General features: G+C 43.6%; 1 protein-coding gene and 1 pseudogene across 1 annotated transcript in view; both read left to right on the top strand.

Moving 5' to 3' along the window:
* Window positions 1–22962, top strand: part of MEIOB (meiosis specific with OB-fold) — a 28077-nt gene extending 5115 nt beyond the window's left edge. Inside the window, exons 4-14 of the mRNA XM_056135295.1 lie at window positions 2090–2221; window positions 3922–3994; window positions 4982–5177; window positions 6898–6998; window positions 12554–12606; window positions 12693–12788; window positions 16462–16563; window positions 18142–18295; window positions 19533–19716; window positions 20814–20900; window positions 22731–22962. Coding sequence (XP_055991270.1) covers window positions 2090–2221; window positions 3922–3994; window positions 4982–5177; window positions 6898–6998; window positions 12554–12606; window positions 12693–12788; window positions 16462–16563; window positions 18142–18295; window positions 19533–19716; window positions 20814–20900; window positions 22731–22841 — 1289 coding nt within the window. The 3' untranslated portion in view covers window positions 22842–22962. The remainder of the gene's footprint in view (window positions 1–2089; window positions 2222–3921; window positions 3995–4981; window positions 5178–6897; window positions 6999–12553; window positions 12607–12692; window positions 12789–16461; window positions 16564–18141; window positions 18296–19532; window positions 19717–20813; window positions 20901–22730) is intronic.
* A 158-nt stretch (window positions 22963–23120) lies between these two features.
* LOC130042993 (60S ribosomal protein L22-like) lies at window positions 23121–23497 on the top strand (annotated as a pseudogene).
* The last annotated feature ends 3736 nt before the right edge of the window (window positions 23498–27233 follow it).

Below are 27233 nucleotides of genomic sequence, written 5' to 3'. Positions count from 1 at the left end.
CTGTTTAAATAATTTGAAAAAGTTTATATGTCAGCTTTCTAAGTTTAAAAAAAAATAGTTTAGGGACTAGAGTGGGTATCATTCCAATTTTAGTATATGTGCTGCCTGCCGAAGTGGGTAGGTTGCTTGCTTTGAATGTGGCTGTTTGGGTTTTAATCCCCAGCACTCCATATAGTCCCCTGAGCACCTCCAGGAGTGATCCCTGAACTCAGAACCCAGAGTAAGCCCTGAGCATCATCAGGTGTGTCCCCCAAACAAAAGCAAAGCCCAGTAAAAAGTCAATAATTTAAAATGTATGAGTCAGGTCTAGGAGGATGACTCCTCAATGGAGCTTTGCATGTGTGAACCCTAGGTTCAGTCTCCAGCACTACAGTGAGCACCTCTCCACCCCAGCACTGAGTTGGGATTTGGCCCCAAGCAATGCCAACTATGGCCCCAAAACAAAAGAAGAGAAAAGAAAAGAAACACATACCAAACGACAATACAATATATGAATTAGAAAGGGGGCTGGAAAGATAATACAGTGGGGTGACGTTCTTGCCTTGCACATGGCTGATCCAGGTTTGTTTCCTGATACCCCAAATCTGCTAGTAGTGAACCAAGAGTAAGCCCTAAGCACTTCCAGGTGTGACCCCCAAAAGAAAAAATAAGTGAATAAATGCATAAAAAAATTCAAGCAGTGTAGAATTGAAAAGTGAAACTTAGTCCACCCACAACTCTTCCTATCCCAGACTATCCCCAAAGTATTTACCCCAAAGGTAAATACTAATAATCTGATAAATATTTATAATTTGCTCATGTATATTAGTTTTTTTTAATTAGCAAAAAATATATATTTTAAATACTTGCTAGAGTTGGAGAGATAGTACAGCGGGGGAGGCTATATGTGGCTGACCCAGGCTTCATTTTTCATTCCTAGAATCCATATGGTTCTAGGAGTGATTCCTAGGAGTAAGCCCCCAGTAAGGCAGTGTGGCCAAAAAACAAAAAACGGGTATTTGCTGACCTCTAGTGGTGCTGTGTAGTATAACACATTTATTTGATTAACGGGGGGGGGGGGGGGGGGGGGGGGGGTGAGGGGGGGTTTGCCCCCTCCCCACTGTTTTAAATTTTTTTTTTTTTTTTTTTTTTGCTTTTTGGGTCACACCCAGTGATGCACAGGTGTTACTCCTTGCTCTGCACTCAGAAATTACTTCTGGTGGTGCTCAGGGGACCATATGGGATGTTGGGAATTGAACCCGGATGTGGCCGCATGCAAGGCAAATGCCCTACCCACTGTGCTATTACTCCAACCCCTTTTAAAAAAATTTTTAATTGAATCACAGTGCGATACATAGTTACAAGTTTGTTCATGATTGGGTTTCAGTTATATAATGTTCCAACATCGTTTTGGTTTTTGGTGTTTTGTTTTGGGGCCTAAATCCAGCAGTGCTTAGAACCTGCTCCTGCTTGTTCTTGGAGGTTATTCCAGGCAGTGCCCAAGATTGAACCTACTAGTCTCCTGGGCAAAACACGAAGCACTTTGAGTCATCTCCTAGCTGCTCGCAAACTTATTTGTTTTAAAGTGACTCAGTGGGGCTGGAGCGATGGCACAGCATGTAGGGCGTTTGCCTTGCATGCAGCCGACCTGGGTTCGATTCCTCTGCCCCTCTCAGAGAGCCCGGCAAGCTACTGAGAGTATCTCGCTCGCACAGCAAAGCCTGGCAAGCTACCCATGATGTATTTGATATGCCAAAAACAGTAACAAGTCTCACAATTTGTTGTGAGACGTTACTGGTACCCGCTCGAGCAAATCGATGAACAATGGGAGGACAGTGCTACAGTGCTAAAGTGACTCAGGGAGCCCGAGCAATAATACAGTAGATGAGGCATTTGCCTTGCACATGGCTGATCCAGGTTAGATCCCCGGGAGTTCCATATGTTCTCTCGAGCACTGCCAGGAAATGATTCCTGAGTGCAGAGACAGGACTAACTCCTGAGCATCATGAGGTATGACCCAAAAGCAAAATAAATAAATAAATAAATAAATATATCTGTTTAAAATTAAAACGTTTTCATTTGAAATATAAAAACATTGGTTTCCCCTTAGATATTGGATTAGAGAGATTTACTTTTAGTTTCACCATCCGAGACTCACCAACACATTTTGTGAATGCAACTGCCTGGGGCAATGAAGATTATATCAGATCACTCTCTGACAGCTTTCGAGTGGGTGAGTGTGGTAAGTTGGCTTTGATTCTTTTTTTGTTTTTGTTTTGTTTTGTTTTGTTTTGTTTCTTGGGGTCACACACACAGCAACGCTCAGGGATTACTCCTGCATTCAGGAATCACTCCTGGTGGTGATCTTGGGGAACCAACCATATGGGATGCAAGGAATCAAATCTGGGTCGGCCATGTGCAAGGCAAATGCCTTATCTGCATCCCATATGGTCCCCTAGAGCACCATATCAAACTTAAGTTGGTATCAATCCCTGTTGCTGCTAACATTATTTATCTTTCCATAAACATACAAAAGTGCTACCAAATAGGTTTGGGAAAAAGATGATATATGAATTTTTAATAGAATACCTTTATCTTCAGTCTAAGATACTAAATATTTTTTTATCCACCCATCCTACTCTATTAATCCTACTCTATTAATGGTAGAGTATAATAAAATAAAATAAAAGCAACAACTGGAGACAGAGAGATAATACAGGGGCAAAAGCACTTGCCTTATACATGTTCAACCCTGTTTGATCCTTGGTACCACATATATAGCACAATTAGGAGTGATCCTTGAACACAGCCAGGAGTAAAACCTGAGCATTGCTTGGTGTGATCCCTCCTTCCCCACAAAAGAAGAAAATAAAGGACTTTGAAACAGATGGATCTGGACTCAAATCCTATCTCCTCCTCTATTTACATCATGAGAAAATTCCTTAACCTTATTGAGCCTTATTTAGGAATTACTGTGCCATAGATATTTTTATAGGGGCCCCATCTGGTGACACTCTGGGGGAGGCACCTCAGACCATTGCTTGGTTTGGCCTAGTGCTGTGTAGCTGAATGCTGTGGTTTGAGCCTGGTGATGCTGGGGAAAACTGGGGCTATACCCAGGAAAGGAGGTACATAAGGTAGTTGGGGATTGGGGTCAAAGAGATAGTATTGTGTATACGGCACTTACCTTGCATGCAGCTGACCTGAATTTTATCCCTGGCATTGCATATTGTCCCCTGAGCACTGCTAGTAATAATTCCTGAGTGCAGAGCCAGGACTAACTCCTGAGCATTACTAGGTGCGGTCCCTGAAAAGAAGGTGCCAGGGGATTGAACTCAGGATCTCACACATGCTGGGCATGTGCCCTACCACTTGAACTGCCTCCTTGAACCCCCTTACAGTGTTGTGAATATAAGTGAGTTAGTATTTCTAGTACAACACTAAATCAGTAGTAACAGCTCTTTCTTTTGTAAGAAATAAAGTGTGTATACCAATTCTCTTCCTTAGTAGGGTAAAGATAGGATAAATTAAGAAGATAGTTTAACTACCCTCCAATACGGTAGCATCAAGCAGCCAAAAACCTACGCCAGCTACTTAGCACCTATTCGTACATTGTTTTTTATGATTAACTTCCAGGGTTGTATATAATATCTTTCTAGCTAAATAAGGTAATTGAACTATGGACCATGGAAACAGGAAGAACAGGTTCTTCTCAGAGTCCACTAAAGTTAGAAACATTCCTTTGATGAATGCTAGAACATTAGGTAGATACATTTGAGTATTAAAATATGCTATTTGTTAAAAATGTAAAGTCAGTGATTATTTTAAATAAACAAAATTGTAATATTATTATGTACACTTGTTTTATTATTATATTTATTATTACATATATATTATACATATTATATATTTTGTAATAATATATCTTCCCCTCTATTTTAGTGATAATTGAAAACCCCCTAATTCAAAGAAAGGAAATAGAAAGAGAAGAAAAATTCAGTCCTCCAACTCCTAGGTAAATACACTTCTAGAATGGAGAACAAAAATCTTTGTGCTCAAATAACCATTACTAATATCTTCTGTATCATGTTAACAGAGCTTACTTTTATGCTTTCATTTGAAAATTAAAAGTTTAATTATTCACTATCTGATTATGAAATAACAAGTATGCTTAAAACTCAGTACAAATTGGTCCTTAAAGTTATATTCTTTTTTTTTGGTTTGTTTTTGGCCACACCTAGTGATGCTCACGGGGCTACTTCTGACTCTGCACTCGGGAATTACTCAGGGGACCATATGGGATCCAAAGATCCAATCTGGCTTGGCTGTGTTCAAGGAAGCAAGCACCCGACCCACTGTACTATCTCTCCAGCCCCTCAAAATGTTTTCTAGATGAAAATACATTTAGATAAAAAACATTTTGAAATATTGTCTAACAATTCTAATTTTGGGGAGAGGACGAGGAACCACACCGGGTGGTTCTCAAAGCTTACTCTTGGCTCTGGGTTCAGGGATCATTCCTGGCTGACTCAGGACTGACCATATGTGGTTGATTAAACGTGGGTACCTACTATACAATCTCTCCAGCTCAACACTTCTGAAATTAAAAAAAGAAATTGGGGGGAGTGGAGGGCCACACCTGGCTATGCTCAGGGGTTACTCCTGACTGCACTCAGGAATTACAACTGGCATGCTTGGAAGTGCCTTACCCAGTGTACCATTGTTTCAGCCCTAAATGTTTCTTTAAAAAGTTTTAGATATCACGGTTTACAATATTGTTAATGGTAGGGTTTCATGCATACCAGTTTATAATACCACACCCTATATCAGTGTCTGCTTCCCTCCACCATTGTTTCAATGCACCTCTTAGTCCCCTAAAATAGTTTCTAAAAATAAAAGAACACCAAGTTTTTAAAGGTTAAAGTACAACAAAATAGTTTCATTGTGAATCTGGAAATATTTTTCAATGAGTTTGATATTAACTTTTTTGTTTTCAATTTAGTAACTATAAACTATTGCTCAGTGAGAATCACTCAAAGGTGAAAGTTTGTTCCAGTTATGAAGTGGACACCAAGTTACTTTACTTGATACACTTACCTGTTAAAGAGTCTAGGGATTATTATTCACTGGGTGATATTGTTGCAAACGGACAGAGTCTTGATGGAAGAATAATCAACATGCTTGCAGCTGTGAAGTCAGTAAGTTGAAATCTCCACAAGCCATGCATAGTTTCATTGAGGGTGGGAAGAAAGGTCTATTACCTATTATCTGCAAAGTAGGAACTGTTAGTATTCAGTTGGATTAAAATGGTAACTCTTCTAACTAAAGAAAATTCTTTTTATCAAGAAGTAGCAAAATTTAAATGCTAAATAGCAGGCACTCACAAATGATCTCACTGCAGAGAGCTTTCATCATTGTGTTAAGGCATGACAGAAGGGTGAGTCCATTGATTTGAAGGTCTCTTTGATGACTATAGAATCTACCAAGGGAGCAGCTGATGTTCTCAGGGTTGTCCTCAGTGGGGGAGGGGTGACAGTGCCTGATGTGGGGAGTAGGATTTGATGCTGGTGGAAATCCTGGAAAAGCATACTCCATGGGTACCAGTTTCATGAATTAAAGGGGCATGATACTGGTTCCTCAATATCTGGAGTAATGATAATCAAAAGACAAAAATGACAAAAATGGACTTTGGTGCTTGTAGTTACTGTTTTTAGTAACTTCTAATTGCTTTTAAAATCATTATTAAATGACTAACTATTCCCATTGACACAGTTAATACCGAGGTTGGTCTGCTCATTCACCATCCTAACCCAGCACTTGGTATAATGCAGAATGATAGTCTTGACAAAATAGGGGAAATGGGCTGAGAGAGCTCAGAAGACTGGAGTGCATGCTCTTATGCTGGAGCTCTGGGTTTGGTCCTTGTACTATGAGGACCTCCAAACCCCGCTCTGGGAGAAACAGAAGTGGCTTCTAGGGAACTAAGATTAAATCATACTTGAAGATTACACAATCTCTCAAATTCCCCACAATTTCATATAATGCCCTTATATTACAATGTAGTAAGAATTTTCTCAAACTCAGGATGAGTAGAAGAAAAATGTACAGCAGCTTTTCCACCCGAGCCATAACTCTGATGTCTGCTATCAGAGAATTAGATTCATGTTGGCGCTGTTCTCTAGGCCTACCTTTTCCTGTTTGCTTCCACAGCGCTTCCACTTCTTTTCTGTGCTTTGGAGAAGGCACGATCTACCTTCCAGCAGTCACATAGGTGCCAACAAGGGCTTGCCATGGAGCATGTTTTCCCTGCTGAGGAAATCCCACAGTCTTAGAGCACATCTTTCTGTCTCTCTGCAGTTCATGTGTGTGTAGTTTCTCAGAGTGTGCCTGACTTTAGTAAATTATACTTACGTTAGAGATAAAAGATGCTTTAAAATAACCAAATAGATGTTAGTGATATTGTAGTATTGATATTTCTCATTTGAAAGTCAAACCTTGAGTATTTGCACCAATAAGTATTTGTGTAAATACTTATTGCACGATAAGGGGCCAGAGCAATAGCATATCGGGTAGGACGTTTGCTTTGCAAGCGGCTGACTCGGGTTTGATTCTTCCGCCCCTCTCAGAGAGCCCGGCAAGCTACCAAGAATATTCCACCCTCACAGCAAAGCCCGGCAAGCTACCCATGACATATTTGATATGCCAAAAACAGTAACAAGAAGTTTCCCAATTTGATATGCCAAAAACAGTAACAAGAAATTTCCCAATGGAGACGTTACTGATGCCCGCTGCAGCAAATCAGTGAACAATGGGAAGACAGTGCTACAGTGCAGTGCTATTTGCGTGAACATACTTAATAAGTATTTAGGTGCCTCTATTACTGTAGGAAAAGAATAACAATTTCTTTTCATCTATGAGGTTGGAGAACCAAAATATTTTACAACTTCAGACCGAAGAAAAGGCCAGAGATGTGAAGTCAAGCTTTGTGATGAGATGGAGTCGGCTTTTGCAATGCTCTGGTAACCTCCCTTGACTCCTTAGACGGGTCCCACTGTGTTGGGACATGGGGTGTGTGCTGTGCCAGAGGCTCTAGATTGAAGTAGCTGACTACCCCTTTTCAGAAAAAAATTACTCAGCATCCCTGGGAATCTATTTTGCAACTGATATAGGCCTTACTTCTGGTTTAGGGGACCAAATGTGGTGTTGGGGATTGAACCCAGATCAGCTGTGTGTAAGTGCCTGACCCATCATCATGTCTCACTGGCCCAGAAATTTACCAGGGGGAAAAAGCTACTGCATCTCCTCACTTCCTGTAGGATAACACTGTTTTGTCCTTCCTGCATAGCCTCAGGTAGTTCAGGTTTATTGGGTTGATCCCATCACAGTGCTTCTATTCCTGTGTTTATTTGTAAATTCTTTCTTTGTGTTTTGTTGACTTGTAAGTATTGTTTTTTCTTCTCCCTAAATCCTTTGCATAGTTTATTCAGAGTAATGTCCTTTTTGTATGGACACAAGAAGACAGTATATGCTATGCTTTTATAATGTGACTCTCAGTGATATTTCCCTCCTGGGCATCTGTTCTTTCACCTAAGCCTCAGCTGCCTTTACTTCCTGGTGCCCCCAAAAGCAGAGTCCCGACGAGGGACTGGAAGGAACCAGGGCAAGCGGTAAGCTATGTGCTACCTTGGCATCAAGATGGGCCTGGCCAAGGTGCCATAATGCTTAACTATAAGTTAAGAGCTTGGTCATGGACAAATGCTGTCATGATCCAAAAAGTTATAACTAGATTTGAACTCTGCCAGGATTAGGAATGATTAACCTGGCCTGGGCGCTGTAGTCTGAGTCTGTGGTAAGATGTTCCCAGGAGAGCTGCCCTACAAGACTCAATGCTATCTCTTACTGTGTCCATACAAAAATAACTAGTATTGAGATGTTGATAGAGTTATTGGACTGAGGAAAGGAGAAAAACACCTTAGGAGGTATTTCGCCCTGGGGCCCTCAGGAAGGGCTTTCTTTCTTTCTTTTTTTTTTAAATTTATTTATTTATTGAATCACTGTGGGAAAAGTTACAAAGCTTTCAGGTTTAAGTCTCGGTCATGCAAATATCAAACATATTTCCCTTTACCAATACTTATTTTTCACCACGGAGAACCCCAATAACCCCCCCAACCGTCCCAATGCCTGTGAGGCAAATGAATTCTAGTTAACACTCTATCTACTTTGACTCGATTCATTGTTTAGACAAAAGATGCACAATTATTATTTAGAGTTTACACCCCCCAAATCAGACATGCTGAAAAGGCATTGTGAAATAATTTGTTTTCTACAGCTGGTCACAAGAACTAAATGATGTCGTGTGGCCGCTATTGTGGCCGCACGATTTTGGATTTCTGGTATTTTACTTATTAACCCTATAAGTATTTCTGCTGAGAGTCAGATAATTATGAGATTGGTTTCTGTGCTCTGGAGCCATGGCCGTGCCGGAGAGCTGCTCGTGGGGGACAACTTGTTACCTCGGTAGGGCATGAAGGACGAACCAGGAATGCCCCTCTTCCTATGAGGTTTTAGTTGCCCCATCACGACCAGCTCATGCCTGGCTTTCCACAAAGCTCCCAAGTGGTTGCCATCTTTTTTTCCAGAGGGAAAAAGGCAGAAGGGACCAACACCCTTTCCCCTTCGGGCAGGCATGGTGGCGTGGATTAACACATAGTCCATTCACTTTTCTGCTGCAAGCTGCCAGGCTCTGCATTAAGTCCTTGTGCTTCTGGAGCCATGGCTGTGCCAGAGAGCAGCTCTTGGGGGGCAACTCGTGACCTCGGTAGGGCACGAAGGAATGCCCCAGGAAGGGCTTTCTTATGTTGATTTGGCTACCAGACTGGGTGCAGTGTCAGCCCAGAGTGCTGGGGAGTTGGAGAGGCAGGAGAGCTTGAGAGAGATGGGGGGAGAGAGGAGAGAGAGCAGGGTGGCAAGATGGACCACAGAGAAGAGCAAGGGGGACAGAGAGAGAAGAATGTAGAAGAAGAATACAGGAGCAGGCACGTGGAGAGAGAGAGAGCCCACACTGTGAGATAGAGCACGGAGAGATGAGTGGGAGAGACAGGAGGAGATGGGAATGAGGAGTAGTGTGAGACTAAAATGGGAGGCTCAGAGAGACTGGGGCAGACGCGTGGGGAGAATGGAATAAATGGCATCTGATCAATCAACCGGCTTGGCCCTCCTTTGATCCATCATCTCCCCTTGGCCCGGGCGCCCTGGCTTGGGGAGGGAGCGACCTGGGCCCACCCCAAATGCAGGTGGCTAGGGAAGAGCCGTGGGGGGTGGAGGGGCGGGATTATACAACTCCCTTTGACCCTTCTAGTGCTTTGGGATGGGCGAAGGATCACCTATTTTGCAGTTGATTAGGAACAATTAGACCTTCTGTAATTCCCTGGGTGGGGTAGGCCTTAGTAATAATTAAGTAGGCATCATCACAGCCTGAGTTCTGTGGTCTCCCATGTGTCTGGCAGCTGTGGGTTAAAGATGGTAGCCTGTGGCTCAGGAGGGCATGACCAAGTCTTAGCCAGGTTTCAAAAGCCTGGTCCCAAAGGAAGCTCTTGATGTAGGGCCTCCAGTCATTAAGACTGAGCACTTTACCCTGGGGGACCAGAAAGAGTGATTCTAAAGTTTTCAAAGTTTGGGGCTGGAGCAATAGCACAGCGGGTAGGGCGTTTGCCTTGCACGCAGCCAACATGGCCGACACAGGTTCGATTCCCAGCACCCCATATGGTCCCCTGAGCACCGCCAGGAGCAATTCCTGAGTGCATGAGCCAGGAGTAACCCCTGAGCATCGCTGGGTGTGACCCGAAAAGCAAAAAAATAAATAAATAAAGTTTTCAAAGTTTTCATTTTTGGGGGGTGGGGGTGGGGAGGTCACATCCAGTAGTGCTTGGATGCTTCTTCTACTTATTCTGTGCTTGGGGTGCCTCCCAACAGTGCTAATCTCCTGCATGCTAAGCGTGATCTCAGTTTAAGGGTCCTCTGACCTCTGTGGCTTTAAAGTCTTCAGAGATTAAGCCAGGAATTTGGCTCAGTGCTCTACAATTCAAAAAATATTTTATTTTAAATAACAATTAGTACTTGATCACTTGATCACTAGACTTCCCGTTGCTCCAGCAGGCACTAGCAAATTAGACTATAATTTAATCACTTAATATCACTTAATCACTTAATCCCTGTTATTCATCGATTTATTCGAGCGGGTGCCAGTAACGTCTCCATTCATCCCGGTTGCGTGCTAGCGTAGCCCAATGGTATCTGTTCGTTCTAGGAACATGCAGAGCCTCAAACCGATCATTTAGGGTCTTGACGAAGAAGTCTGACCATCTTATAGGTGGGCGTCCACATGATCTTTTGATGTCTCGTGGAATCCAATCAGTAATGGCTCTAGTCCAGCGGTTGTCTGTAAACCTCATTACGTGTCCAGCCCATCTGATTTTTGATGTCTTGGCAAATGAGACAGCGTCCCTGATTCTTGAGCGTTGACGAAGATCAGAACTCCGGATTCTATCTCTCATTTGAGTGAATCGTGATATTCCAAGCATAGTTCTTTCGATTCCTCTTTGAGAGACCCGAATAGCATTCTCATCCTGTTTTCGTAGGGTCCAGGTCTCTGAGGCATATGTTAATGCAGGAAGAATAGTGGAATCAAAGAGATGTGCTCGTAGCTGGAGGTTCTTTGTCCTTTTAGTTATTTCTTCAATGCTCTTGAAGGCATTCCAAGCCGCTCTCTTCCTCCTGCGCAACTCAGGTGCCAGGTCATTCATCATGTTGATTTCTCGACCTAGGTATATATAACTGTTGCATTCGGAGATGGTGGTTCCGTTGAGAGTGAATGGAGCGTCAGGAACAAGGCTGTTTCTCATAAACATTGTCTTCGTAAGATTCAGCTGTAGTCCGACCTTTCCACATTCACGGTCAAAGTCGTTCAGCATTTGTGCCGCTTGGCTGATGTTTGGTGTTATTAGAACGATGTCATCAGCAAAGCGGAGGTGGTGTAGTTGCCGACCATCTATCTTCACTCCCATGCTTTCCCATTCCAGTCGTTGCATGATGTTCTTGAGGGTGGCACTGAAGAGTTTTGGTGAAATGGTATCACCCTGCCGAACCCCTCTCTTGATATGGATGATTACTTCTTTGTAGAATGGTGAGATTTTGGTAGTGAATCCGCAATAGAGCTCACGAAGGATCCTGATGTATTGAGTTTGTACGCCCTGATTGGCTAGGGCTTCCATGACCGCTTCCGTCTCAACAGAATCAAAGGCCTTCTTTAAATCAATGAACGTTAGACAGAGCGGCATCTTGAACTCCCGAGATACCTCAATGAGCTTGGTTATTGTGTGGATATGGTCGATGGTACTGAATCCTTTTCGGAATCCAGCTTGTTCACATGGTTGTCCTTCATCTAGTGTTCTGCTAATCCTATTCAGGATGACTCGAGTGAATAGTTTGTAGATGACAGACAAGAGGCAGATTGGGCGATAGTTGCCAATGTCGTGGATGTCTCCTTTCTTGTATAGTAGTACAGTCCTGCTGGTTTTCCATTGGGATGGAACCTTGCATTCAGACAGGTAGCGTGTGAAGAGTCGAGCCAATGTATTGATGAGTACTGATGGTAAGTTCTTCAGGTGTTCAGGTCTGATCTTGTCTGGGCCAGGTGCTCTTTGTTTCTTTACCGACGAGATGGCATGTTGGATTTCGGAAGGGAGAACATTGGGAACGACATATCCATCATGTGGAATGTGGTATGTGGGCAAGTGGATGTGGCTATTAAAGAGATCTGAGTAGAAGTCATGAATAATCTTCTCCATTGCCCTTCTGGAAGATGTGATAGATCCATCATGATGTTGGAGGGCAGTCATCTTGGTTTTGTAGTTGGTGAAGGACAGGCGGGCATTACGAATGTTTTTCCCAGCTTCTGCTGCATCTACCAGTACTGCTGCTCTCCTGTTTTTGAGGTCATCCTTGATGGCTTCTCTGCACTGTTTTGCCAGTTCGGATGTTCGCTTGTGGTTGCCTGAGGCATGTGCCAAGCCACGTTGGCGAATAAGTTCAAGAGTGTTCGAAGAAAGACGGTTTTTTTGTGGTTATCTCTCTCTCTTGGCATTCCTTGATAACTTGATAACTATAGACTATAATTAGTACTATAAAATAATAATAATAATAGCATTATTAATGCTAGCATATACTAATACAAGCAAAATACTAGCATATAATACTAGCACTGCAAAATAATTATCATAATAATTTAGACTTGGAATCACTTTGTCCTAAATAACTTGGAGTGATCCAAATGGTAGAAAGAGAATCAATAAGAGTCATGTTGAGTGACACTGAAGAAACCATCTGTCATACACATTTGCTTGTGAAAGAGACTATATTGAGCTGCAAAAGGCAGAGAGGCCAATTTCCTTAACCTGACCTCATGGACATTTTCAACCCCTGCCAATCTGACAATATTTTGTTTGGTAAATAATATAAATTTTGCCAGCTTTTCTGATATATCTAATTTCTATCACTTCTGTTTAAACATATGTAGTTGGGATAATGAATTCATTCTACTGGCACAGAGCTGGATACCACGGCAAACAGGTATATACTTCAATTACTGTGTTCAATTTTTGTCATTTTTTAATCCTCCATGCAATAATTTAAAAAAATGTTTTTCCCCCAAACAGTAATATTTGCCGCGGATGTAAGAATAAGTTTTGACAAATTTCGGAATTGTATGACAGCAACTGTAATTTCAAAAACCATTATTACAACTAACCCAGGTAAGAAGCTTCCTGAAATATGTTTGAATCTTTTGGAAAGGACTGTATCACATGTTCTAATGTTTACACAGTGTATTCAAGAATGAAAATGCAGGGCTGGGGAGAGGCCCAGAGCACTGGAGCACATGCTTTCACTTGAGAGGCCCAGATTCTAGCCCCAGCACCACAGGGCACCCCCAAAAGAAAAAACCCTCAATTTAGAACAAGCTTTGTTGGGGCCGGAGCAATAGTACAGTGGGTAGGGCATTTGCCTTGCAGGCAGCTGACCCGGGTTCGATTCCCAGCATCCCATATGGTCCCCTGAGCACTGCCAGGAGTAATTCCTGAGTGCAGAGCCAGGAGCAACCCCTGAGCATTGCCAGGTGTGACCCAAAAAGCAAAAATAAAATAAAATTTAAAAAAAAAACAGAATAAGCTTTGTCTTTGATCGTCTTTCCCTCCCTCCCTCCCTCTGTCACTTTCTCCAAAGTGCTCAGGAGCCACTCTTTCCTCGTTGCTTACCGATTGCTTCCAACATTGTCCAGTGGACCATGCAGTGCCAAAGATGGAAACTAGGGCCTCACACATTCAAAGGCAAGAGCTCTACCAGTGAGTCACATCCCTGACTTGATCAGTAGCTTTTATTTGGTGCTGTGTGACATTAGTTGAACTCAAGGCCTCACATATTTAAGACATGTCTTTGGCATTTGGGCCATACCTGATGATGCTCAGGATTTACTCCTGGCTCTGCATTCAGGGATTACTAATATAGAATGCTGGAGATAGAGCCCGGGTTGGTTGTGTGCAAGGCAAGTACCTTACCAGCTCTACTATCTCTCTGGCCCCAAATGTGAAAAAATATATATATTTTTTGCTTTTTGCTTTTTGGGTCACACTGGCGATGCTCAAGGTTTACTCCTGGCTTTGCACTCAGGAATCACTCCTGGCAGTGCTCGGGGGACCATATGGGATGCTGGGAATCGAACCTGGGTTGGCCATGTGCAAGGCAAACGCCCTACCCGCTGTGCTATTGCTCCAGCCCCGAAAACATAATTTTTTTAATCTCCCAGCTGACAACTCCTGGGCCTTTATTTATTTATTTATTTATTTGGCCATGCCTGATTACTTCTGGCTCTGTGCTCAGGAATTACTCCTGGAGGTACCCAGGCACCTTATGGGATGCTGAGGATTGAATCTAGGTCTGCCGCATACAAGGCAAGTGCCCTACCCATCGTACTATCTCTCCAGCCCATGGAAAAAATTTTAATTAAAAACCAAAATGACACTTTTGCTTTAGATCACACTCAATGATGCTCAGGACTAACTCCTGGCTCTGTGCTCAGGAATCCCTCCTTGGCAGGGCTCAGGGGACCATATGCAGTGCCAGGGTATGCCAGGGCTTGCCACATGCAAGAAAAGCATCTGACCTACGTAATACTTCTCAGGCCCTGTTGTTGTTTTAATTATTGTTGTTTGGGGGCTACTTGGTGCCAGGGATTACCCCTGAAGCCTCGCGCACATGGAGTGTAATGCTCTACCGCCAGGCCCTACAAGACACCTTTTTTTTTCTTTTCAAAATTTTATTATTGATTCACTGTGAGATGGATCTTTACAAAGCTGTTCATAATTAGGTTTCAGTCATATAGTGTTCCAACACCCATCCCTCCACCAGTGTACATTTCCCAGCACCAGCGTCCCCAGTTTCCCTCCTATCACCAAGGTCTCAAGGTGATAGGACCTTTTTTTTTTTAAGTAAAGGACTTTTATTAAAAGGGGGAGAAAAGAAAATATGCTCAATAGAGAACATGGGTTTCTTCAGAGAGAAACTTACACAGTAAAAGAAAGGTGCTATACACCCCATGTTGGGATGCAGGTGATTCCAGAAAAGAATGCCTAGAACACTCATTATTGTTTTGTTTTGTTTTGGGGACCATAATCATCATTTCTCAAGTTTTACTTCTGGCTCTGCACTCAGGGATCGCTCCTGCTGGGGCTCAGGGGACTGTGTATGGTTCTGGGGATGGAAGCTGGGCAGGCAAGGCAAGCCATGCCACCTCTCTAGTCCCGAGAAGATGGCCCTTGGGGAGACTGGATTGCACTGCATGTGGGAGAGACAGACAGGGTCCTGTGTTGCTGTAGCCCATAGAGCATGGGCAGATAAGGAATTAAGTCAGGAAGAAATGGTAGAATCAGGAAGGCCTCTGGGGGATGTGGAGAGATAGTGCAGAGGGTAGCCTCCTGCCTTACATCTGGCTGACTTGTGTTTGACCCCTAGCAATCTGTATGTTTCCTTGAGCCCCAACAGGAGTGAACCCTGAGTGCAGAGCCAGGAGTCAGCCCTGATCACTAACCGGTATGGCAAATAAAAACAAAGACCACTGGAATGACTCTGTAGGGAAGGAAAGAAGGAAGCAGCAGCCTCTCAGGTCTAAGGGGGTAGTTCTGCCCTTGTGAAGGGTCGCAGTGCAGCCACAGCTGTCCTCAGCACTAAAGGCAAGAGCAGTACAGTGGAACAGGGCTGGCAGGGAGATTGTGGAGAACTCCTGGTGGGGGTCAGGCTGTATGCAGGATTAAACCTTGGGTTGGCTGCTTAATAAGGCAGGTGTCGGGGCTGGAGTGATAGCACAGTGGGTAGGGTGTTTGCTTGGCATGTGGCCGACCTGGGTTCGATTCCCAGCATCCCATATGGTCCCCTGAGCACTTCCAGGAGTAATTCCTGAGTGCAGAGCCAGAAAAAAAAACCTGTATTGCTGGGTGTGACCCAAAAAAGTGGAAAAAACTAAGGCAAGTGTCTTGACCTTTGTATTATCTCTCCAGCCCCTGCAGTTCCTTTTCTTTGAGAGGTATATCATTATTATTTTAATAATGTATTAATACTAAACCCAGACACAGTAACAACAAAGTCTCCAATGGAGACGTTACTGGGCCCGCTCGAGCAAATCGACGATCAACGGGAGGGCCTTTACCTTTTACCTTTATTAGTGTAATATTTAGTAATATAAATGATGGAAAATCTTCATTCTTTCCTTGAAGTGTACATTTTTGATCTGGGAGAATTTGTTTTGGGACTACGCTTAACAGTGCTGGGGGCCTACTCCCAGTAGTGTCTGTTGGCAAAAGTTAACCAGCTCATGGTTCTTTATTTGGTGCCAGGTATCAAGCCCAGGGCCTCATTGATGCAAAGCATGTGCTGTACTTGCTGTACTAATGAGCTACAGCCCCAACCAAGATTATTAAAAAAATGCCAGACTAGGGCTGGAGAGATAGTACAGTAGGTAAGATGCTTGCCTTGAGGGTGGCCAACCTAGATTTGATCTCTTTTGGTCCTCCAAGACCCTCCGGGAGTGATCCTAGAGCAGAGAACCAGGAGTAATTCCTAAGCACAGCTGGGCATAGCCCCCCAAACACCCTCCTTCACCAGTAAGAAAACAAAGGGTATTGTGCTATATAGAGTACAATATATACTACAGAGTCTTATAAGTTGCTAACCATCTCTGTCACATATACATCTCTTCATATTAATAGATCACTCCATAATATTTTCTATGGCCAGGTAATATTCTATTCAATTATATTCTTTTTAAAATGAAGATTCTTATATATCTTCATTATTTACTGTTAAAAAGGGTTTTGGGTCAATCATAATGATTTAAAGGTATATTGTTTACTTTTTACTTATGTATTTTTAATTTAGATATACCTGAAGCTAAATTTCTCCTGAATTTTGTAAAAGAAAATAAAGAAATAAATTCTCTAGGTGATGAAATGAACAGTTATTTAAAAGATTCCATAAACTGTAAGTGACCTTTAAATAGTACTTGAAATTTTTCAAAGGGTAAAAATTAGAGCTATAAAATTTTGTTTTACATAGTAAAAGAAGACATAAACTTATTTCTAACTGCTTTATTTCCTCTCTTAAAAGGTAATTTAAAAAATTCAAAGTAATTGTGGTGGGAAGGTAAAATGGTGGAAGGTAAAATGATTGATGTTAGAATATGGAATGTGATAAATTTTCATGAACAACTTTATAAAAATTAAATTACACTTTTTTTAAAAAAAGGTAGTTTTAGGCTGAGGAGATTGCTCCAAGGGCCAGTGCAAATGCTCTGTATGCTGAAGGCCCAGGGTTCAACCCTGGCACTGCATGTTCCTTCAGTGCCACCAGGGTAACCCCAGGTCACATACTAGGGGTCATACTCCCACCAAAGGAAAATTAGAGGCTTACAGTGCCACCCATCTGCATGATAGGTGATGGCTCAGCTGTCCTGGGAGAACATGGAGGAACAGGAGTGTCTTGGATCACTCTACAAAACATGTTCTGGAACCTTAGAGGGGAACCCATCTTCATTCCAGGTGGCAACTAACTCATCTCAAAGGAATAAGAATTGAATTAAACACAAAATAAGTTATTCTGCAAGTCACCTTAAGTTATGAAACAAAACTTTATTATTGCTTATGTAGGGGGCCATATGTGTACCCCAGTCGTTGAAGACCAGCTCCCTATCTGCTGCCCTCACTCTGACCCATGCATACCCACCTAGCTTACCCCATGATCAGAGCAAGTACCCAGAGAGCTCTCATGCCTTCCCCAAGGCACACATGATTCTCACTTCTCCTGTCAGCAGAACCAGGCATGAGTTTGGCCTGTTTGGAGTTTTAAAGATAAAACCCTCCTGAGTGCACTTCCTCTGCCTCTCTAAGTCCGTCCTGCTATCAGGCAGGAAAGTTCACGGGGCAAGCCAGATGCACTACCCACCGTGCTGTCTCCAGCCACAGCCATGAAAGTATTCTCACAGGTCTTTTCCCATTTAAACATCAAGTTGTGGGACTGGAGCAATAATAGCACAGTGGGTAGGGCATTTGCCTTGCACGTGGCCGACCTGGGTCCGATTCCCAGCATCCCATATAGTCCCCTGAGCACCACCAGGAGTAATTCCTGAGTGCATGAGCCAGGAGTAATCACTGTGCATCGCTGGGTGTTACCCAAAAAGCAAAAAGCCAAAAACAAACAAACAAAAAACATCGAGTTGCCTTCTGTTAAATATTAATTTAAAAGAAAAACGTTAAGAGAGTTTCTTAGATACTCTGCATGAGCCCTTATCTTCTCTGAATGCCAGCATCTCCTGCCCTGTGGTTACTGGTTACCTTTTCACTATGGACAGTTCTTTTGGTGACCAGAAAGTCCTCATTTTAATGAATACCATTTCTCAATATTTTCTGTTTTTCTTGCCTTTATAACCATCTACATAATAAATTTTAGCATAGCAAATATAATCATTTTTGTTATTTAAACCACTGTGTTTCCATTTGAACTTTGTAACTTTTCCATTTGGATAAAAATATAGAAGTGTAAATAATGTCTTTTTGTCTTTAGTAAATACTATAGTTGATGTCTATACAGTCGAACAGTTAAAGGTGAAAGCTTTGAAGAATCAAGGAAACACTGAGCCTTTCTATGGTATTCTCTATGCTTACATTTCTACACTGAACATTGATGATGAAAGCATAAAAGTAGTTCGAAATAGATGGTAAGCAGCATCTTGTTATAAGTAAAATCTATTTTTATCAATTAATTTTGACCTCTGCAAAAGATTTTATGTTATTTTGTGTTATAACAGTGGTTATTTTTTGTTTGTTTTATTTTGGGACCACACCCCACAATGCTCAGGTCTTACTCCGGCTCTTGGCTTAGGGATCTCTGCTAGTGGGCTTGGGGTGCAGAGGATTGAACCCCAATTGGGGTTCAAAGCAAATGCCCTACTTGCTATACTATTTTTCTGGTCCCATCAGTGGTATGTTTGACACAAATGTATATATATATATAATGCATACTAGTTTTCCTGCTACATTATTTGGATTTAAAGATTATAATTACCTTTTATTATTTAACTTTTTTTTTGTTTGTTTTTATTTTGGGGCCACACCTGAATGTGCTCAGGGCTTACTGCTGGCTCTGCACTTAGGGATCACTCCTGGCAGGGTATAGGGGACTATGTGGGTTGCTGGGGATTGAATCCAGCACAGCCACAGGCAAGGCAAGTGCCCTACCCACTGTATTATCCCTCTACCTCCCAGGGATTCTTTCAACCATGTCATTTAGGATATGGCGAGCCTGGAGTTTCTTGTGCAGAAAACCTATTACACATTAGTCCTTTTTGGGCAGAAGGAGTGCATCACTCAGGGGTTACTCCTGACTCTGCACTTAGGAATTATTCCTGGTGGGGCTTGGGGGCACCTTATGGGATGCTGGGGATCAAACCGGATCAACTGCATGCAAGGCAAGCTTCCCCTAGTAGTTCTCTCTGCAAACCTGCTACACATTAGTCCTTGAGCATGGCTGTAACCCAGGCTTTTAAGGCACAAGATAGGATTCCTGCCCTCGGAACTCTGAGCTGGAGAGATCGAGGCCTTGCCTCAGTCACAAGCAGCAGAATGAGACAGGGTGTAAGTCAGTGCCGAGGCCTAAATCCTGTCCCTGGAAGGGAAGGGTGAAGGCTGGGATTGCAGCAGGAAAAGGAGGCTGGGAAGGCACCCCAGCAAGGGGAGGGACACGGCAGGCAGGACTGGCCTGTCCCATCTCAGGAGAATCACCAACACTGCGACTAGTCTGCTTAGGAAGCAGCTCATAGTTTTTGGTTATTTTGTTTATTTTGTTATTTCATCAGTCTGCACTGTGAACACTAGTTTAGACTAGCAAGTCACAGCTGCTAGAGTTCAAATTGTCACTTCCACTTTGCTTTTATTACTGCCTTTGTTTCCTTCCAGTTCAGGCTGTGGTCACATAGTGAATGAAGCATCCAGTGTTTGTGCCACTTGCAACAAAGATTCTTCTGGATTTGAGTCTGTTTTTCTCAGCTTTGATATGCTGATTGATCTCACAGATCACACAGGGACCCTCCATTCCTGTAGTTTCACCAGAAGTGTGGCTGAGGACACTCTGGGTTGCACGGTAAATCGCAAAAAAAAAAAAAGAGAAGAAGAAGACATGTAGAAAAGTTGAATTAATCTTCACCAAAATATAGACTGTATTATTAAACATTTACTACAGGGACTGGAGCAATAGCACAGCATGGGAGATGCTCCACACATGGGAGATGCTCATCGGTCCAGGTGGCTTTTCCTACTTTGAGGAGAGTTTGGCTCTGGCCCCCTGATCAGCCTTCTAAAGTCAGGCAATATTGGGGGCCAGAGTGATAGCACAGTGGGTAGGGCATTTGCCTTGCACTCTGCCAACCTGGGTTTGATCCCCAGCATGCCATATGGTCCACCCATGCACGTCCAGAAGTAATTCCTGAAGCAGAGCCAGGAGTAACCTCTGAGCATTGCTGGGTGTGCCCCCCAAAAAAGTAAATAAAAAAAATAAAAACAGTCAATGTGTTCTACCCCTTTGAACTAGCTCCTGGTCCTCACACTCATTTTTCCTTTTTCTTTTTTTTTTTAATTAAAAATTTTTTTAATAGTGAGACATCATGAGGTACAGTTTCAGACTTACACATTTTTGTGCTTGGGTTTCAATTATACAAGGATCCACTAGTGCCCATTTCCCACTCCTTTTTTCTTTTTGGGTCATGCCCAGATCGCTGAGTTACTCAGTTACTTCTAGTTCTGCAACTCAGGAGTTACTCCTGGCATTGCTTCAGGGACCATATGGGATTGTGGGGATCGGATCACACCGGCGTTGCACAGGGGTTACTCCTGGCTCATGCACTCAGGAATTACTCCTGGTGGTGCTCAGGGGACCATATGGGATGCTGGGAATTGAACCCGGGTTGGCAGTGTGCAAGGCAAACGCCCTACCCACTGTGCTATCACTCTAGCCCCAACTGATACTTATTTTTACTGTGAAAATCAGTTGATGAAACTGAGGATTAAGCCTCAGTCCCTTCAGATTCAGGCAAGCGTTTCCCTGGCCATATCTCCTGCACCAAGAGCACAGAGCTATAATACTCGGAATAAAATTTTAATTCTGTAAGTAAATTTAAAGTTTCAGATTGTTGTCAAGGTGAATTATTGTTATTATTCTAACTATTTTGTTTTTTTAATCAGGCAAATCAGTTTCTTGCAATGTCAGATGAACAGAAAACAGCATTAAAGTGGCAATTTCTTTTGGAAAGAAGCAAAGTTTATTTAAAAGTGAGTGTCTTTTATAGTATTATGTTAGTTTATATATCCAGACAATAAGAAAATCCTAGAGTTGACCTTCGAAATTAGGGAATTTGGGGGTTAGAGACAAAGTACAGTGGATAAGATGCTTTCCTTGTACATAGCCAGCCCAGGTTCAATCCCTGGCATCCCATGTCATCCCCTGGGCACGGCCAGGAGTAATATCTTAGTGTATAACCAGGAGTGACCCCTGAACAGGGTGTGGCCCCAAAACAGAAACAAATAAACAATAAATACAGCACCTGTTCTTTTCATTAATGCCCAGCTGCCAGACATGCCAAGGGGCCCGGCTGCCAGAGAAACAATGGAAATCATTAGGTTATCCTGCAGTCCAACTGATTCCCTAGAAATCCCTCAGTGGAGAGAACAGCCATTAACATCTGCTCTGGCCTGGCCCCTGACAAGCCTCACAGCATTGCTCCTGGCTCTGGAGCCAAAGCTGACTCTCTGCTGCTGTCTGTGTGGTGGCAGGATGACTGCCTGGCTGAGGGCTGAGAAGCTGCCATGAGAATCCCACCTCCACCACACTCAGCCTCTGTGACTTTGGGAAGGTTCATTTGTTCCTCTAAGCCTCAGATCTGTGCTTCCACATTTCTGAAGTATCAGAGCTGACTCGTGAAGCACTGGCCACAATTTCATGTGGGAAGTCAAATAAGGAAAATGGGACCAAGAAATATTGCTGCTTGTCCCAGTTTACGCCTATATTATCTCTTTCCATTCTTTTCAAACGTTAATGTTTCATTCTTTACATTATTCAAAGTTTTCAAGTTCCTGGCTAAGTGGATTATTTGTGTTAGTACTTGCTATCTAAGAATTTAACATTGGAGGGGCTGAGTGATAGTACAGCATGTAGGGTGTTTGCCTTGCACGCGGCCGACTGGGGTTTGATTCTCATCATCCCAAATGGTCCCCTGAGCATCGCCAGGAGTAATTCCTGAGTGCAGAGCCAAGAGTAATCCCTGAGCATCACTGGGTGTGACCCAAAAAGCAAAAAAAAAAAAAAATAACATTGGAATAAAATGAAACATTCGTGGGTAAACGTCATTTCCATTAGCTCTCAGGCAGGGCTCTGATGCTGTGTCATGTAACCTCTAGAAAAAAGTCCCCTGCATTCTGATGAGAATGGGAATAAAAGAGCAGTGGTGCAGCTTGCCTTGTATGTGTAAGAACTGGGTTCTGTCCTAGCACCACACCCCACTCACACACGGGTGCATGCAAAAAAGACAAATAGCATCTTAGCAATATGAAAATAGCTTTCATCACATGGATAGCCTAAGAGTGATTTGTTCTTCCACCCTATATTAAAAAGACGTTGGTGAAAGTTATTTGTTATCGTAAAAAGTGTGTCAATAAATATCATTATCATAGCCCTATAACATAATAAATTATGTTACTTCCACAAGTTAAATCTATTACGGTTGGTGGTTTTTCAGAGATAAATGTCTTGGAAAATCATGGAAAATTTTACAAAATCTATCAGAAGCCAGATGTGTCTTTTCCTCCTGAACTCTGCCTGGGTTGGAACTTCATTGATGTTGATGTTAGCAGAAGTCATCAAGCCTTTAGGTCATTTAGGTTCAACTTTATATGCAGCAAAGGCTCACAAACTCCCACAGGTGTCTCTTTATATGCAGGAAGGACTCACTAACTCCCACAGGTGTCTCTTTATGTGCAGGAAGGACTCACTAACTCCCACAGGTGTCTCTTTATGTGCAGGAAGGGCTCACTAACTCCCACAGGTGTCTCTAGATGCATGAAGGACCCACAAACTCTCACAGGTGTCACCTTTTCTGCCTGCAGTTTTTCCTGTCACACAGAGCAAGGGGAGGATTGAGAATCAGTGTGCTCTCGTGTAAGCTTGCGGACCCTACTGAAGCAAGTAGGTGCTTGTCTGGACAAAGAAATCTTTGAAACCTCTGTCGCTTTAAACTCCAGAAAGGGAATTTCAGCTCCCTTTAAAATGAAAAATGAATTTGAAAATTACGGATGTTCATTGTATTCAAATGTAAAGATGTTTCTATAAATTGTTGTTTTCTCCTGAAGTTGATTTATGTTAAAAGAGCTTTCTCATTCAAACTCACTTCTTAGAAGGCCTTCTACCAGACTTCTCTCCTTCTAAATTGGAGGATGTTTGCATGAATTAATAAATAAGTTTCCTTTCTGCCTCCGCCACCGCCATGGCGTCCATGAAAAAAACTTGTGGCCAACGGGGACAAAAAAAAAAAGAAGCAAGTTCTTAAGTTCACCCTGGACTGCACCCACCTTGTGGAAGATGGGATCATGGACGCTGCAAATTTCGAGCAGTTTCTTCAGGAGCGAATCAAGGGGAACGGCAAGGCTGGGAATCTGGGGGGCGGTGCTGTGACCATCGAGCGGAGCAAGAGCAAGATCATGGTCACGTCAGAAGTGCCTTTCTCCAAAAGGTATTTGAAATATCTCACAAAAAATATTTGAAGAGTAACCTGCATGACTGGCTGCATGTGGAGGCCAGCAGCAAGGAGAGCTACGAGCTGCGTTACTTCCAGATCAACCAGGACGAGGAGGAGGAGGCGGAGAACGAGGATTAGCTCCTTTATCTGGAATGTTTTGTATGAGTTCTTGAATAAAACTCGGGAACCAAAAAATAAATAAGTTCCATCTTTCCCAAAGATAGATGTTATGGGGTGGGGGGGGCACATCCAGCTGTTTTCAGGGCTTACTCCTGATGAGCTTAAGGAACCATATGGGATCAAACTAGGGCCAGCTGTGGGCAATACAAGTGCCCTTCATGCTCTACTATGACACCAGCCCCAGGATTCCTTTTCTCTCTCCTTCCTTCCTTCCTTCCTTCCTTCCTTCCTTCCTTCCTTCTTTTTTTCTTTCTTAGCAAGGTAGTTTGGGTTTTTTGTTGTTGTTTTTTGGGGGCCACACCTGGCAATGCTCAGGGGTTACCCTTAGCTCTGGACTCAGGAATTACTCCTGGCTGTGCTCGAGACATCATATGGGGTATTGGGGATGGAACCTGGGTTGGCCATGTGCAAGACAAGTGCCCTACTCACTGTAATACCTCTCCAGTCCCCAAAGAATTTTAATTTTTTGGAGGTGCAGGGAATGGAACCCAGGACCTCACACTTACAAGGCAAGTGCTGGGATAGTGCAGTGGGTAGGACATTTGCCTTATATGTGGCAGACCCAGGTTCAATCTCAGGCATCCCATGTAGTCCTCTAACCTGCCAGGAGTGATCCTTGAGCTCAGAGCCCTGAGCACGGCCAGGTATGGTCAAAAACCAAACAATACCTTACCTCGACTACAGGGCCACCTCCCCAGTCCCTCGATTTGTTTTTGTTTTTTTATTTTTTGGTTCACAGCCGGTGATGTTCAGGGGTCACTCCTGGCTCTGTACTCAGAATCACTCCCAGTGGTGCTTGTGGTATCTTCTATATGAACGCCAAGAGTCAAACCTGGGTTCACCGCATGTAGGCAAACACTCTACCCTTGGTGCTATGTTTCTGGCCCCTTCACTTTTTTTCTTTAAACAAAATTCACATTTTATTTAGGTTGAAATAAACTATACAAAATTGATTTCCTTCACTAAAAAAAATAGCAATATGTTCATAGTATTCCCGGGAAACCCACAAAACAATTCTTGTGGTTTATCCAAGTCTCACTTATAAATCAAGATGAGGCAGTAGATAATAGGCATGGAGAAAAGACAAGAAAGCAAAACAAATCAGTTGTCAGTATCCATGGCCTCTGACCCTGTCTTGACCATTAAACAGGTAAAAGGTAAAGGTAAAGGCCCTCCCGTTGATCATCGATTTGCTCGAGCGGGCCCAGTAACGTCTCCATTGGAGACTTTGTTGTTACTGTGTCTGGCATATCGAATACTCTCGGTAGCTTGCCGGGCTCTCCGAGAGGGGCGGAGGAATCGAACTCGGGTCGGCCATGTTGGCCGCTTGTAAGGCGAACGCCCTACCGCTGTGCTATTGCTCCAGCCCACCATTAAACAGAAGGTCAATATATACTTGCTAAAAGCTTCTGTAGGCTCAACAAAGGAATGTAAATAGCAACAACCAGTTATGAAACAACAATAGGCCCCTTCACTTCTTAAGCCCATTTCCTCGTATCTTATTTCCCTGAAGAAAGATCTGAGTCTGTACCCCGAGCGTGGCAGAGACTCAGAGTGCTCTTTTGGAGTCGGCAGGTCATGATGGGGACCTGGCCGAGTGGGGACAGAGTTTGCTGTGGGCAGAGTTGTGCAACTCCTTTGAACACTGGAGAGCGTGCCTAGTCACTTGCTTCCTCTGGTGACAGAGCCCGCCCTGTGCTTGTGAAGGCTTGCTGAGCCCGATCACAGAGGAGGGAGGAGACCAGGTTCAGCGCTCAGAGGGAGCCTGGGCAGCGACAGAGACAGCTCCTTTGGCCAGCCTCCCGCAGTTCCTCCCCGCACACACAGAACCCCTGTGACAGTGCACGGTGGCCCATGTCGGAGAGATCTGACCAGAATATTTGATGCTTTGGGAACACAAGAGTGAGCAAGAAAGTAAGTATACAGGCGTCTTTTCTCCAAGGTGGTGGTAGATCTTGTTGGGAACATTCTTTGGCTTTTACCATGGGAAGCCGGAGGAAAGCTGTATGTTCTGGTTGTGGTAGTGGACACAGGCTGGTGTGTACACCAGTAGGGTGCTTAGCATGGTGACCCCAGAGAGTGGGAAGGGAGGGTAGGGTGTGGAGATGGGAACAGGCGCAGGAGAGAAGGGTAGGGTGGGGGGCCTGGCCTGGGGGTGTGGCAGCTCTCGATCTTTATCCGCCCTCCCGAAGCTCCGAAGCCTGGGCTGCAGGAACAACCACAGTCCCGACTGCTTTGGTCTCTGGGCCTCTCTATCTTGCTCCAGTTCCCCGCTGGGCATGTAGAAACAGGTGCAGCGTGATACCCAGTGCTCCTGTGTCACAGGCTGTAGGGCCCACTTCACTGCTTCCTGGGTGGCCCCCGGGCTACTAGTATTCAGCTAAGGAAGCACCAGGTTTGTCACTGGAGGGATGCCCCGATTACTCTGATTTCATTGGCTGAACCTACAGGGTGGGGTGCTCCACATTTACAAACGGGAGATTACAAAACTAGTTGGTTTCTGAAATGTTGTTGTAAATCAGCCAGAATGCCCACGTACACAGAAGTCATAGCAAAGCTTGTCCTGCACATCACAGAGTACAGGCGCCCACATCTGTGTGCTCCCTCCAGGGACTTTCCTGTACCAGTGTCTGGGTGGGTGTCAGGCAGCTTTATCTGAGAAGTTGGCTGATTGTACAATTATTCCTTGCTTTTTTTTTTTAAGAAGAGGTGAGAACTTTAATCAGCTTAATCAATGACTGAATAAACAGCAGTACTCCTACAATTGAAAAAAAAGAAGAGGTGGGGAGGGCACTTTTTAGGGTGACTGAAGTCCTTCCTGGAAATTCTTGGCCAGCAAAGGCCACATTTCAATGCTAGTGATCAAGGAGGTGGTGCTGTTGGGCCCCAAGGCTCTGCCCTACAATGCTCAGGCAGCCAAATGATTCTGGGGGTTGAAGCCGATCAGCCACCTGCACCCTAATCCCTGTAACATCTCTCTGGTCCTTATTCCTAATTACAAGTGTTTCTTTGCAATAAGGGTTTCCTTTCTTTATTCTGTTTTAGCAAATTTATTTGTTCAATATTCTGTATGAAGCAGAAACATGCTATGTGTTAATTTTGATCTGTTAAATTTTGATCATATTGCTTTGTGGGCTTGGGATATAGCTCAGTAGCAGAGCACTTGTCTTGCAACTGCAAGGCCCTGGCTTTGAGCACTGGGTACCAAAAGAAGTTTGCAGGTTTTGGGGGATTATCCTTTGGTCACATCCAGATGTGCTTAGGGGCTATTCTTGGATCTATGATCAGGAGTGATCCTTGGCAGTGGTTGGGGGGCCATATGTGGGCATAGAGATTCAAATTGGGGTTGATGAAATGCAAGACAAAGGCCTTCCCCCAGTCTATCTTTCCAACCCATGAGTGTAAGAGATATAATCAGGACAGTGAGACATTTAAGATGCTTCCCATTTTCTTGATATTATAAATTATACCTACATTCTTCTTTTTTTGGGGGAGTCACACCCAGTGATGCTCAAGGGTTACTCCTGGCTCCACGCTCAGGAATTACTCAGGGCAGTGCTTGGGGGGGGCCATATGGGATGCTGGGGATCGAACCCAGGTCAGCCTCGTGCAAGGCAAACTCTCTCCCCACTGTACTATTGCTCTGGCCCCACATCTACATTCTTGATTATTATCTTGGGATAAGCTTTTGGAG

This window comes from Sorex fumeus, unplaced genomic scaffold (genome assembly GCF_029834395.1).
Source record: "Sorex fumeus unplaced genomic scaffold, SorFum_2.1 ptg000110l, whole genome shotgun sequence".
NCBI classification, from domain to species: Eukaryota; Metazoa; Chordata; class Mammalia; order Eulipotyphla; family Soricidae; genus Sorex; species Sorex fumeus.
Note: the sequence above shows the minus strand (reverse complement) of the source record. Positions and strands in the feature narration are given on the sequence as shown.